This window comes from Bombina bombina, chromosome 7 (genome assembly GCF_027579735.1).
Source record: "Bombina bombina isolate aBomBom1 chromosome 7, aBomBom1.pri, whole genome shotgun sequence".
Lineage (NCBI taxonomy): Eukaryota > Metazoa > Chordata > Amphibia > Anura > Bombinatoridae > Bombina > Bombina bombina.
The window spans coordinates 357,796,215-357,812,375 of NC_069505.1; the positions used below are offsets into that span (position 1 = coordinate 357,796,215).

Genomic DNA, 16,161 nt, shown 5'->3' on the forward strand with positions numbered 1-16,161 from the left:
CCCTTTATTCCGCTTTTTTGATTGACCTTTTACTATACCCTCTCTTTAAGAGTCTTTCCGATAGCTCCTTTGCTCTCTTGCTATAATTTGTATCTGAAGAACAGTTCCTTCTCATCCTTAAGAATTCACAGACGGGGAGGGCTTGAATTGTATTTGGGGCATGTGCACTGGAACTGTGAAGGACACTGTTGGTTTTCTATGTACAACCATAGAGAGCGTCCCCTCTTTAGTTTTGGTTATTTCCAAATCTAGGAAATTAACCATGGACAGACTGGCATCATAAGTCAATTTAATATTAAGATGATTCGAATTAAGAGCAAGGATAAATTGTTTTAATTCTACTTTTGTGCCTTCCCATAGGAACAGCACGTCATCTATTTAACGCATCCAGAGGGGAATTTTATCCAGAAAATTCGAGTTGGTATCAGAGAATACATATTTGTGCTCCCACCAGCCTAGGAATAAATTGGCATAGGTGGAAGCACATGCTGCACCCATAGCGGTACCCCTTGTTTGCAAATAGAAACAATTATTAAAAGTGAAGTAATTATGTTTAAGTATGAATTTTAATAGCTGTAAAATAAACTCATCATGAATGGCTTCTTTTTCAGACCCCATTGTAAGAAACCATTGAATCACTTCCAATCCTAACTCGTGTTTGATACAAGTATAGAGCGATTCGACATCGGCTGTAACAAGCCATGTGTGATCAGAAATATGAATATTGTCCAATTGATTTAGGACATCAGTAGTGTCTTGGGCATATGATGAGATTTGGGTGAGATAATTCCTTAGTCTAAAGTCAATATATTTACTTGCCTTTTTTTAGTAAGACTATCAATTCCAGACACAATAGAACGTCCGGGGGGGAGGGGGGAGTTTGATTTTTATGAATCTTTGGAATCAGGTAAAAAGTGGCCACAGTAGGGTTAGACACTTTAAGAAACTGATGTTCCTTAGCTGTGATGATATTATCATTTTTGGCCCCATCTATCAAATTTGAATATAGTTGTAAATATTCTTGTGTGGGGTTGTATCTTAATATGGAATAACAGGAATTGTCTCTCAGCTGTTTATCTGTTTCATGTCAATACATATCAAGTAGCCACAATACAATGTTGCCCCTCTTATTTGAATTCCTGATGATAATATCCTTCCATGATTTCATATCTTTCAAGGCTTTTTGTTCTTTTATTGTCAGATTGTGGCCTATTATTTTGTCTGGAATTAGAAGTATTTTTTCACATACAATGTCATTAAAGACTTGTAGTTGAGAACATTGACTAATTTTAGGCATGAATTTAGACTTATTTTTTATCTTGTCTGACATGCTAAACTTATTTACAAATCGATCATGATTGGTCAAGACTACACATATCCAACTATACACCAAGTGGGGGCGGAGCTTAACTTCCATTTTCAACTGAAAACGATAAGTGGATATTTAAAGTTTTCCTTCACTTAATATAATAGAAGTAGAGAGATGAGGGACATGTTAAACTATGCTTACATGGCATTTAACAGTAAGTTAACAAAACGTATACTGGGTATAGACTGTCCCTTAAGAACTGCTCATGAGTTTTTGCCTAAGATGGTTACTGATTTTCATAAATCTCAAGATGTAGTCTTGCCATACTTCTGTCCTGACATACAAGTGGCACAAAGCAAACCAGTTTGTTTGAATGTGGCTTGTTGCTTACACTTTTATGTTAAACGGACTAAGTCCATTCACAAAACAGGTAATTGGTTTGTCATACCTAAAGGTCCATCCAGGGTCAAGCGATAGCAAAAACCACTATATGTGTTAGGTAGCTCAAGCTTTTTCCTGGGCTCATAAGCAAAAGACTGAACTTGGGGCAATGGCAACCAATTCAAGATCTGTCAGGCAACAGTCTGGAAGACACCTCATACCTTTGTATCACATTATAAATTTAGATATTAGACAATCTGCTTCTGCTAAATTTGGTGAAACAAGTTATTTTTCTCTATTGTATCCTGAAACAACGCATTTCCTTTTGCAGTATATGATTGTCTATTTCTTGTTTTCCCACCCATGACTTTTGTTGGTACAGCTTTTCAATACTTTTACCTGTTAAGTATTACCCAGAGAAGAGCCATTATAATTAGAAATTAACACCCAAATATAAGAAATTTCTTTATCTTGGCTCATATCCCTGGGTAATACTTACCAGGCTCCCTCCCTGCTCTGTTGGCCCACCTCTTTTTGTTGGACATCTCAAGGAATAGGAAGGGTAGGAGAAAGAGGATAAACAGGTAATTGGTGGAGTGGTCAATTCTGTCCAAGCCCTCAGAAAGGGGGTTTCTCAGCTGGTCAGTATTACTCATGGATATGAGCCAAAATATAGAAATTTCTTATATTTGGGTTTTAATTTCAAATTTTTTGTTTGAACTAGAGATCCTATGATATAATAGTCCCAACATCAGGTCTCAATTATACGGATTGAAGCTATATTATCAGTAAAGTAAAAACGATAGGCAGCCTAAGGCTTTCTAAAAATACAGGAGCTCCTAGGACTCCTCACCATTTCCCTAATGTCCCTAACATGTTTCGCCTTAACGGCTTTTTCAAAGGGTGAGCACACCGCTCAATGACTGGTCTTTTATAGCGTGATAGCCATACCCCTAACATGATGTCAACAGTTGTTAGCCAATCTCCATCTTCATACCCACTGTCAGTGTACTGTCATAGACATTGGATAAGATAGTGTATATCAGATTAAACACTGCTGGAAAGAATATAGATCCCGACATTTAGATGTATTACTTAAACTCTATCTGTTGTCGTTATCAGAGGTAATAACTTAGCGTAAACAAATATGTGCAGACGTTACTATGGTAACCGAACGTTTCTTGTAATTGGTCAAAGGGACTAATAATACCTGTGTTTTTCAGTAAATCCATAATAGTATGATTAACATATAATATATATTAATTATATATTGTTACATAGGATCGTGGGTTAAGTATATCTGGAGATGGTTATATTGTGCAACTGAATTCCTGATGTGTGCTGAATTGGTAACAAGTGAGAATGTGAAACCGAGAGAGTGAAAGTTGCATTGTGATACAGCTGAAAAAAACAGTTTAAGAGTGACAATAGTGATTAGACTTCTGAATAGTCTAAAGAAACAAAAAAGGGGGGTGTGTTTGTTTATTTTATAAATGTTCTAAATTGTGAAACATATATTTGAATATAAACGAGTGAAGTGTGGACATAGACAAATATATGAACTAATCCATGGTGCATAAATGTGAGAACTATTAAACATGTGTGTGTAAGAGTGTATATGTGAAATTGTGGCTAGTAAAATCACTGTGATAAGATATTATAAATAATATGTGACCTAATAGTATTTATGAGACTTAATAAATCCATTGATGAATTATATAATGGTGCTTTATAACCCAACCCCAAAATATGAAATGGTATTAATAGTCAAAAGCTTATAGGCTACATTTTAGCAATCAATACCCTAAGACCAAGTTTAGACTAAATATAGTATCTAAATGTGGATTAAGTACATTAACAATAGTTATGAACTGGAGAGGCTATCCCCAGGATTCTTTATAAAAAAGGAGATAAATTATTGTGCTTATTAAGACCAAATGGATGAACTGTATTGAGGAGGAAAATCCATTTGCTTTCCGCTTTTAGTAGGGTTTTCTCCACATCCCCTCCTCTGATTCCAAACTTCACTTTTTGTATCCCAAAACACCTTAAGTCACTATCGCCTAGATTATGAGTTTTTGTCGGTAAGGCTGTGCGGGACTAACAAGCCTTTTTTTCTTACCGCTTACTTAAGCCAACGCTGGTATTACAGGTTTTCTGCAAGCCGGTGTTAGCCTCAGAAAAGTGAGCGTTGAGCAAAATTTATCTCCACATCTCACTGTAATACCAGCGTTGCTTTACTTACAGTAGCGGTAAGCTGGTAAAACGTGCTCGTGCACGATTTCCCCATAGGAAACAATGGGGCTGAGTTGGCTGAAAAAAAAACTAACACCTGCAAAAAAGCAGCGTTCGCACTTTAGTAGCGTGTAGCACTTTAGTCAAGAGCTTTATGTTATGGCGTTAGCCCATAAAACTCTTAACTACTGACTTTTATATGCGGTAGGAGTCTGGACAGGAGAGGGTCTAACGCTCACTTTTTCAGGTGATCGTAATACCGGCGTTAGGCAAATCCCATTAAAAAGATAGGATACGCAATTGATGTAAGGGGATTTGCGGTAAGCTAAAATCACGGAAAAAAAGGTAGACCCTTTCCTGCCTGACTCGTAATACCAGCGGGCGTTAAAAAGCTGCGTTGGGACCCCTCAACTCTGCTTTTTAAGGCTAACGCAAGACTCGTAATTTCACCGTTTGTTTGGAATTATGTTTATTAAAAACGTGTCTGGCAACAGAAGTTAGTTGTTTCCCTGCTTGAAGATCTTTACCAGCATTTTGTATGTTTCTGAGGTACTCTTGCAACCTTACTCGTATTTTTCTGGTTGTCATGGCAGTTAATGTGTGCATTTATTTTATGCAGTTTGTTAAAGCGGTTATGTATTGTGTGTGTTTTTAACATGAAACTACATGAAGTGCAAATTCTGCATTTAAAGGAGCCATTTGTAAATGAACTGTTTTTTCACCCTCTAGATGACTTGGACTTATGAGATCTTTTAAATTCCGAGCTCTTCTGTATCCTGTTTGGATTCTATCACCCAAAATTGATTTTAAACTGGGATCAGACATTAAGATGTGCCAGTTGTCTTGTAGTAGTGTTTTATATATGCACTTGCTGGATTGTACGTAGATATCTTATCTGATCTTGTTTAGACTTTAGTTTTTTAAGGAGTAACTCCTTTCTATTAGTTGTCCTTGCCCTTTATTCCGCTTTTTTGATTGACCTTTTACTATACCCTCTCTTTAAGAGTCTTTCCGATAGCTCCTTTGCTCTCTTGCTATAATTTGTATCTGAAGAACAGTTCCTTCTCATCCTTAAGAATTCACAGACGGGGAGGGCTTGAATTGTATTTGGGGCATGTGCACTGGAACTGTGAAGGACACTGTTGGTTTTCTATGTACAACCATAGAGAGCGTCCCCTCTTTAGTTTTGGTTATTTTCCAAATCTAGGAAATTAACCATGGACAGACTGGCATCATAAGTCAATTTAATATTAAGATTAAGATGATTCGAATTAAGAGCAAGGATAAATTGTTCTAATTCTACTTTTGTGCCTTCCCATAGGAACAGCACGTCATCTATTTAACGCATCCAGAGGGGAATTTTATCCAGAAAATTCGAGTTGGTATCAGAGAATACATATTTGTGCTCCCACCAGCCTAGGAATAAATTGGCATAGGTGGAAGCACATGCTGCACCCATAGCGGTACCCCTTGTTTGCAAATAGAAACAATTATTAAAGTGAAGTAATTATGTTTAAGTATGAATTTTAATAGCTGTAAAATAAATGAATGGCTTCTTTTTCAGACCCCATTGTAAGAAACCATTGAATCACTTCCAATCCTAACTCGTGTTTGATACAAGTATAGAGCGATTCGACATAGGCTGTAACAAGCCATGTGTGATCAGAAATATGAGTATTGTCCAATTGATTTAGGACATCAGTAGTGTCTTGGGCATATGATGAGATTTGGGTGAGATAATTCCTTAGTCTAAAGTCAATATATTTATTTGCCTTTTTTTAGTAAGACTATCAATTCCAGACACAATAGAACGTACGGGGGGGAGTTTGATTTTTATGAATCTTTGGAATCAGGTAAAAAGTGGCCACAGTAGGGTTAGACACTTTAAGAAACTGATGTTCCTTAGCTGTGATGATATTATCATTTTTGGCCCCATCTATCAAATTCGAATATAGTTGTAAATATTCTTGTGTGGGGTTGTATCTTAATATGGAATAACAGGAATTGTCTCTCAGCTGTTTATCTGTTTCATGTCAATACATATCAAGTAGCCACAATACAATGTTGCCCCTCTTATTTGAATTCCTGATGATAATATCCTTCCATGATTTCATATCTTTCAAGGCTTTTTGTTCTTTTATTGTCAGATTGTGGCCTATTATTTTGTCTGGAATTAGAAGTATTTTTTCACATACAATGTCATTAAAGACTTGTAGTTGAGAACATTGACTCATTTTAGGCATGAATTTAGACTTATTTTTTATCTTGTCTGACATGCTAAACTTATTTACAAGTCGATCATGATTGGTCAAGACTACACATATCCAACTATACACCAAGTAGGGGCGGAGCTTAACTTCCATTTTCAACTGAAAACGATAAGTGGATATTTAAAGTTTTCCTTCACTTAATATAATAGAAGTAGAGAGATGAGGGACATGTTAAACTATGCTTACATGGCATTTAACAGTAAGTTAACAAAACGTATACTGGGTATAGACTGTCCCTTAAGAACTGCTCATGAGTTTTTGCCTAAGATGGTTACTGATTTTCATAAATCTCAAGATGTAGTCTTGCCATACTTCTGTCCTGACATACAAGTGGCACAAAGCAAACCAGTTTATTGTTTGAATGTGGCTTGTTGCTTACACTTTTATGTTAAACGGACTAAGTCCATTCACAAAACAGGTAATTGGTTTGTCATACCTAAAGGTCCATCCAGGGTCAAGCGATAGCAAAAACCACTATATGTGTTAGGTAGCTCAAGCTTTTTCCTGGGCTCATAAGCAAAAGACTGAACTTGGGGCAATGGCAACCAATTCAAGATCTGTCAGGCAACAGTCTGGAAGACACCTCATACCTTTGTATCACATTATAAATTTAGATATTAGACAATCTGCTTCTGCTAAATTTGGTGAAACAAGTTATTTTTCTCTATTGTATCCTGAAACAACGCATTTCCTTTTGCAGTATATGATTGTCTATTTCTTGTTTTCCCACCCATGACTTTTGTTGGTACAGCTTTTCAATACTTTTACCTGTTAAGTATTACCCAGAGAAGAGCCATTATAATTAGAAATTAACACCCAAATATAAGAAATTTCTTTATCTTGGCTCATATCCCTGGGTAATACTTACCAGGCTCCCTCCCTGCTCTGTTGGCCCACCTCTTTTTGTTGGACATCTCAAGGAATAGGAAGGGTAGGAGAAAGAGGATAAACAGGTAATTGGTGGAGTGGTCAATTCTGTCCAAGCCCTCAGAAAGGGGGTTTCTCAGCTGGTCAGTATTACTCATGGATATGAGCCAAAATATAGAAATTTCTTATATTTGGGTTTTAATTTCAAATTTTTTGTTTGAACTAGAGATTCTCCTAGCCATGCATTTAGCTGGCTTCTAGAATGAGCTGCATTGTTTTTTTACACAGTGTGTTGCAGCCCTCGATGGTGGCCAATGAGTTTAAAGAATGGGCCCGATGATCAACAACTCGCTGGCATAGAGAGAAATCAAGAAAGATTTTTGGGGGCATTTTTGAGCATTATATTGTAATGTGTGAGTCTCTGCTTCACCTGATGATCCTGTTTACGCGTGAGCCTTCAGGTTTGCCGGAAACAGAAATTAAGAAGCAGCAGTCTGCGGACATCAATCCACCCAATCCTATACGATCGGGCTGATTGACACCCCCTGCTAGCGGCCGAATGGCCGCGAATCTGCACTGGGCAGCATTGCACAAGCAGTTTACAAGATGTGCTCCTACACTGATCAAGCAATCACAAAAGTTTAGAATCCTGCTCTGTTATATGGTGGCCAAATGAAAGGCTCTTTAACTTTCTATTACCAGAATCAGATATGTGTCCAAGTTAGGGAAAGTATTTGCCCCCTACATACTCCCATAATGCACCTATTGATATCTTTAGGAAACAAGAAGATGAACATCTAATAAAAATAATAAAGTTTTTTTTAACTATACTGAAATCCTGTTTATATTATAAGTTCACTCTCTTTAAACTAACTATACTGAAGAAAAAAAAACAATCAGCTTGTCACAAGTGGCAAGTCAAAATGTCATTATTTAGATAGAGAGTACACATTAAAATCATTCCAATTAACTTAAATGATTAAATGTACCTATTTCCCTTGATATCCTTTGTCAAAACTTGGCTCCCTTACAGAGGTAGGCTCAGGAGCACACATTTGTTTGAACACTATAAGTATAACATTGTTACATATATCGTTGCATACACAGATGCCATATAGTGCTCAAAATTGCACACCTCAGTAAAGGATATCAAAATCTAATAATAAAAGTAAATTGTATTTTTTTTAATTCATGATCTATCAGAATATATGACTCTCATGAAAATGCATTACCATTGGACCATATTCATTTGTTTATTGAAAATAAAATAACTTTTATGCAATATTTTAATGCAAATTCTGTTTTTTAGGTTTGGCCATGGAATATTCATGGTGTGTCTAGAAAACATTTATAAGAAAATAACAGGCAAGGATCTTAAATATGAGGCTTTAATGGGTAAGCCTAGCGAGGTCACCTACCACTACGCTGAATACCTTATCCGGATGCAAGCAGCAGAGATGCAGCCGAATAAACCTGTCCAAACACTGTATACTATTGGGTAAGACAATGTTATTTATTTTTTATTTAAATATTTTTTATTTAGATTCATCCAAAGGCAACCAAGGTAAACATGTCAAATGTTTTACAGACAAATGATTTCCACCAATTTAACTAACAGTTGTTAGAACATTTAAATAAAGTGTGGGTAGATACCAATACAGACACAAATTTGATAACAAAGTTAGTGCCAAGAAAGCTTTGTACCTTCAGAATAACTTAAAAGGCCACTCTTGGGCCCCATGTAACATCTTAAACATAATCAAGGAAGGTAACTTCTGAAAATATGGAGACCGCTTATGGATCTCTAGCAAAGAATCTCTATTTTCTGTTTTTATAGGGTTTAGATAAATTGGTAAAACTTAAAACTGAGAAACTTTAATAAAACCCTTGAATTGATCTTTATATATTGTTTCAACTGAATAACTATATTGAAATATTGATATATTGATAGGGGAACCATTATTGTGAATGTTTCAGGTTTAGGTAGTTGGGGGGAGTAGAAGTAGCGGGGCCTCATTACAAGATACAGAGTATAAGGTTAGTGTATAGGCAATTTTCAACATAGATGCATTAGAGTAGGTGGTTTCTAATGTGAACAGACTTATCACAGCTAGATTAGAAAGCATAAGGTTTCAATAGAATACACACCCCTATCTGCAGATCCATAACTACACATGTTAATATTTTAGAGTATACTTTTGGTGCGCCATCCCGGCCACAGACAGCACACCATCAGCATAAGATAAGAGGAAGTAACCCCTAATAAATCTATAACCCCAATACTTCACCTGGTTATAGCGATGTGTAGGGGTACATTTACCCAGCTGGTAGACCTCCTCACAGTAGTATGATATATCTATTCAACAGATCTAGATTACGTTAGGTATACTATAAATAGGTATCATATGTAACGTAAATGACAAGAGAGCAGCTTAACTAAAACATAAAAAATATATGAGTGACATGACAAACTTTAGACCCACTGCAGACAATAAATACAAATGGTGTGCTGGAGCAAACAAGTTAAGTGGGACAGTGAAACAATACATATCAAACGTTCATAACTTCACAGCGAAATTAGCTTATGTATAACAATTTTTTATTATGCACCCAGACCTGAGTCTCATTTACAGGGCTTCGGTCCCCATTAGCCCACTCCTTGGCGATCATTTTGTAGAGGGCTTGTTTTGTTGTAAAGTTCTAAGTAAAGGGAGCATACACTTTGTGTGTTTATTACTTGTGAGCATCCTGTAGCAGTGTGGCCCCGATTTCTTTGGGTAGGTACCTCTGCTCAGATCCCCTCCAGTTCCAATCACAGTTATGGGCGGACAGTTTGGAGGTATCAGTCTGGGTTTGCCAAATAGTGTAGCTTTAAGGTGGACCCGTCTCTGTTTCGTCGTATCCACACTAGCTCCAGTCACAATAAAGTAATTGTGCACCAGAAGAAAAGTCTGGCCCTGCCTCCCTGAAATGGATTCATCTGTCGCCCCTTCACCACACACAGGATCACGTACCTCTGTCATGTCTGCAGTAGCTTCCCCAAACTGTCTCGGAGCAGGCATAGACTGAATCAGAGCCGGGAGCTCCACACTGCCGAGCAGGTCGCTGGGAGTCTCAGGGTCTGCTAGTGCAGGGGCACTGTTAGTCAAGGACTGACCATCTTCCAGCTTTACTAAGGTCTGCGCCGTAGCCAGGGGGGCAGCCCCCCAACATGCCTCCACTTCCAAGTCGAGACCGAGGTCGCGGTCCTGATCTCCCATAGTGCCATCAGGTGATGTCTGCTTTATCCGAAGCCGCTCACCAAACATGATGCTGCACAGGTCTCTCTCTAGTTTTCAGAAATGATCCTGCAGGAGCTGGTGAGCCTCTGCCTCCCATCTGGTAACAGCCTCCATTTGCACTCTATGGATTTGGCGTCATTTCTGTAATAAGGTTATCTGTTGGATTAGTACCTTATTAGAGTTGATGGTTCCCCTCTAAGGGTTAAGTAGGAGCAGTCCAAGCGTGACTGCTATACCCCTTATACTGCGGGGGGTGTTGAATCCTCGTGGTGAGGCCGCCGCCAGAGGTCTCAATTGTCCAGATCTGGATCCGGTAATCATAAATCCTTCTAATTTTATATCAATCGACTCAGTGATTCAAGAGTTGTGTAAGTCTGAGGGTAATTTTTAAGTAGCTTGCAGGATGGGCTCTGTGACCGGCGGATTAGAGAGATCATACTCAGAGTTGCAGATGGCCTAGAGATGGCCCCCTGTTATTTATTTTTTATTTATATTTTTAAAGAAAGAAAGAAAGAAAGCCTTTTTGAACAGAAAATGTAATTATTTTGGTGTGCTTTATAAAATCATGATTTCTGTTAGCTTATTAACAGGATGTACCGTGGTCACAATGATGGCTTACAGCACACACAACATGCCCCAGGACAAGCTTGGCAAAAAGCATGAATATCATTTTTTTAATCATCTAGAATTCAAAACAATAAATACACACAACTATTTTTTTTTTTTATCATAGATCTTTAATTTTTGCCTTGATTTCTACTACATTGAAGTAGATCTCATAATCAGCGTAATTTACAGATGATCAGTTATTTTAGATGCTTTATTGGTAAATATATTGTTTTATAATATAAAATGACATAATTGTCAGATCATCTAAGATTGTGTATAACTGATATTGTAAAGTAAGGACATTATGTCTCTCAGTTTACTTTTCATCTAATAGGAAACAATTTGTTAAAATGAATTCTGTCTTCCTCAATACTGTGTCCAGGTGTGTACATATGTATTTAAATTTCTATATATATATATATATATATATATATATATATATATATATATATATTTACAGACACTTAAATACATATGTATACTTATATAGAAATATATATAAGTGCATTAGAGCCCTTTGCAGTTATGTAGATGAAATCATGAAAAAGCATATTTATGCAATAATCATTTTTAATAAAGGTTTTAACTATGTATTTACTGTAAATATTGGTCATTCCATACCAGAATATTGTGTATATATTTTTAAATAGATATTCCTATATACATCTGTATATATCTATATCTATGTATAATCAAGGTGTATATATATATATATATATATATATACAGTATATATATATATATATATATATATATACTGTATATAGTCACATTGATTGGAGTAGCCATGTTAGTCCAGAGATTTAGATATGAAAATAAAAAGTCTATTGCCTTGAGCAATGATACTTTTTTTTATTGGACTAATAACTATACATTTATAAGATGACAAGCTTTCGGAAGAATGTCTTCCTTTTTCAGATCTGAAGCAATATTGACCAATTTGATGGAATTTACAGATTATAAAAAGACAGAAAGTGTTACAGAGGTCTTAATGCAGGGGGAGGAAGGGGTGTCGTAAAAATCATAATGGGGTTTAGGAGACAGGCAGACAGTGTCAGTAAAAAATAACAGGCAGGGGAAATATATGGTTATACACAAAACATATACTGACATAAAGTTAAAGTTATTGATTCTATGTTGATATATAACTTTGTCAGAATATGCTTTGTGTATAACCATATATTTCCGCTGCCTGTTATCTTTTACTGACACTGTCTGCCTTTCTCCTAAACCCCCATCATGATTTTCACCCAGCAGTGATTCAAACCTTCTCCCAGCTGAAACAGTCTGTTTTGGGATGGTTATGAATCACTGCACTAACCCTAGCTAAGCTTATAAGCTGTGTGAACAGCGATGCTTTTGGCGTAAAGGGAATCTGCTGAAAAGCAGACTTTGAAGTAAAAATGTGTGTCATTGTGAACCTCATTTGCATATCTTACCCAGAATCCTTTGCCGCATTGGAAACAATGTAATTCAGAGGTTGTCTGTGGGAAAAACAAGCCTTCTGGCCTGTCTAGATTTGTTAATGAACTACACAATGAGTTATTTTCTCAATAAATATATATATATATATATATATATATATATATATATATACGAATATCCATATAAAAAGGGCACTCTCAGGGTTTGTTTAGAAGATGAATAGTTTCTTTATTTAGTAGAATCACTAAAACATGGTTGATGTTTCGGCCCTCAGTTGGGCCTTCATCAGGACAAATATACTCTTTAAGCTGCCGAACAGCAGTGTTCTCAGATCCAAGTAAGACGACTTACTGTTGTTCGGCAGCTTAAAGATTATATTTGTCCTGATGAAGGCCCAATTGAGGGCCGAAACGTCGACCATGTTTTAGTGATTCTACTAAATAAAGAAACTATTCATATTCTATATTGTACCAAAATACCACCAGATATATGGAGCAATATTTATGTGCAGAACATTGAAATGCGAAATATTAATATTTTCATGTTGGGTTAGTGCCCATGAGAATATGTGATAGGGTTTTTTCTCCATTGACTTCTATTGTAGAATACTAGAACGCACACACAATATACTGTTTTATTTTTGCACTTGTCGGTTTATGTTCACTTCCAGTGCTGGCCACTATATCTATTTTTTGGGGGGGTTGGGCGCTCCTCCATGTCCTAGAAAATTTGATTGGCTTGCATATGCCTCTACACTGATTGGGGGCCGTAGTATTGTTGATATGGTTGCTATGACAACCACCTGCCGGCAGCAATCAACTTAAGGTATTTAAGGTATTTACAGCATATCAATTACTATTATTCTATCCCTGGGGATTTTTTCATTGTTTTTTCTTTGGTTTGCAAACCACAGAACTGTGCAATGTCCTGCATGACTTCTGCTCTATGGTACTTTCATGCATATGTGTGATTTGGTGTTCACTATATATTTATTGTTTGGTGTCTATATGATTAGATAGTCATGCACAGTGGGGGCCCTCACCTGTTATATGCTTGTATATAATTGTGGGAGTGGCATCACAGGTGTTAACCTGAAACTGTATCACTTAGGGTAGTTTGTAACAGGTTTGTAATAGGTTGTGGATTGTTATTTTGTATTGTCTGACGAAGGGGGTAACACCCTGAAACGTTACATTAAATGGTTACTTTGAAAATCCTGGCGAGTGCATCCCTTTTCTTCACTACTATCAATACTTTGGAAGCACCCTGGGTGGATGAAATGTTAACCGTGAGTGCTGGCCTGCCTGCTGTTTATATATATATATATATATATATATATATACACACACACTCACCAGTCACTTTATTAGGTACACCTTGCTCCATTAGGTACACCTAGGTCATTGGAGTACAGTGAATTCATTGTCATGTTCAAAAAACCAGTTTGAGATGATTTGAGCTTTGTGACATGGTGCATTTTCCTGCTGGAAGTAACCATCAGAAGATGGACATGGTCAGCAACAATACTCAGGTAGGCTGTGGCATTTAAACAATGCTTAATTGGTACTTAGGGGCCCAAAGTGTGCGAAGAAAATATCCCCCACACCATTACACCACCATCAACCTGCACCGTTGAAACAAGGCAGGATGGATTTATGGAATTCTGACCCTACCATCTGAATGTCGCAGCTGAAATCGAGAATCATCGGACCAGGCGACCTTTTCTTTCATGTAAGTAGCAAGAGTCCATGAGCTAGCGACGTATGAGATATACATTCCTACCAGGAGGGGGCAAAGTTTCCCAAACCTCAAAATGCCTATAAATACACCTCCCACCACACTCATTCCTCAGTTTTACAAACTTTGCCTCCTATGGAGGTGGTGAAAGTAAGTTGTGCTGGATTTCTTCTGTGATATGCGCTTCTTAGCATTCTGAAGCCCAATTCCTCTCAGAGTACAGTGTTTTTCAGAGGGATGTGAAGGGATTATTGCCTGTTGATTTAGTTGTTTCACCTATGGGAAATCCTTTCAAAGGCTCTCTGTAATCGGTCGCAGGGATTCATCTCCTGCCTCCCTTTTCAGATCAATGTTATAATCCTATACTATTACCTCTGCTGATGTATTTCAGTACTGCTTTGGCTGTCTGCTATATGTGGATGGTTGTCTCAAGTATGTATAATTTTTTAAGACACTCTCAGCTATGTTTGGCGCTTTATGTTATATTGTAAAGTTTTAAATATATGTGTTTACTTATATTTGCCATGAGTCAGGTCTATGTATATTTCCCTTTTGTAGTCTAGCAGTTTTCAGTATGAGAATCATGTTTTAGGAAGTTTATTTAATTTTTTTTTTCTTACCTGGGGTTTCAGTCTTTTTTTCCAATTTGATTTTTTTTTTTTTCTTAAATTTGTCGGGCAAATCTAGGCTCGTGCAGACGCAAAATGCTGTTATTTATTGCGTCATTTCCTGCGTCTTTCTTGACGCTAATTGTTTTGGTGTAAAGGCGCGCTTGTTATGGTGTTTTGGCGGCAAAAAATGTTCACTTCCTTTTGTGTCGTGCGTCATACTAGGTGCCAAAAAATGTGTTATTTTACCGCACTTCCTTTTATGCTTCTTGCTCTCTTTATATTTTACAGAGCTAGGCTTTTTTACCCATTCCTGAAACTGCCATATGAGGAAATTGTATATTTTGTTTAAATGTTAATTTTTTCCTTTTACATTTTGCAAGATGTCTCAGACTGATCCTGACTCTGATATTACTGTAGAAACTAAGATGCTCTGAACACATTTCTTCAACAAGCTAAGTGTCTTTTTTATTGTCAAACTGATTTTATTCTCTTAAACTCATTTATTTATCTTTTTCATGCTGTTAAATGTTTCTATATGTACAAATACATTTCCTGTTTTTTTTAATTTTTCAGTTTAATGTACCTGATTAATTCTGCAGATTTCACGTTATCATATCTGCAATCATAAGAAGGCTGTGTTTTTGTGTCTTCAAATAAACTTATAAGGTCTTTCCAAAATTGTTAAAAGATTTAATCAATTTTGTTTTGAACGATTGTATACTTAAAGGTACATGAAACCCAAAATGTTTTTCATGATTAAGATAGAGAATACAATTTTAAACAACTTTCTAGTTTACTTCTATTATCTAATCTGTTTCATTCTCTTGGTATCATTTGTTGAAGGAGCAGCAATGCACTACTAGTTTCTAACTGAACACATGGGTGAGCCAATCACATTCAATATATATTTATGCAGTCACCAATCAACAGCTAGAACCTAGGTTCTCTGCTGCTTATTTATGAACTTGTCTAGATAAAACTTTCAGCAAATGATAACAAGAGAAGGAAGCAAATTAAATAATACAAGTAAATTGGAAAGTTGTTCTAAATTGTATTCTCTATTTTTTTTTATTTTTTTTATATAATATTTTTATTGAGGTTATCAAATAATATAATCATGTACATACAATGCGAGAAATTACATATTGCAAACTGTTACAGTGCAATAATATCTTAACAATAAAAGCAAAAAACATTAGAACAATAAAAGTGTTACTGTATGTATTAGAGTAAAATCCTCATTTTTTCAAAAGTTAACATTATATCCTCCAATTACCCAGGGGGCCACTCATGTGCCCTAGAAAGTAGTTAACACTATAGAGGAGGAATTCTTTCCTAAACAGCAGTAGTATAAGTAATTATCAAATATTGTACACAAGAATGCAGCTGGCTAATTTCCTGTAGAACAGTAGAGGTCACAATAATCATAACCAGGA

General features: G+C 36.4%; 1 protein-coding gene across 1 annotated transcript in view; it reads left to right on the forward strand.

The window, feature by feature from the left end:
* LOC128666438 (haloacid dehalogenase-like hydrolase domain-containing 5) overlaps nt 1-16,161 on the forward strand; it is a 718,406-nt gene that overhangs the window by 618,594 nt on the left and 83,651 nt on the right. Inside the window, exon 7 of the mRNA XM_053721044.1 lies at nt 8,372-8,560. Coding sequence (XP_053577019.1) covers nt 8,372-8,560 — 189 coding nt within the window. The remainder of the gene's footprint in view (nt 1-8,371; nt 8,561-16,161) is intronic.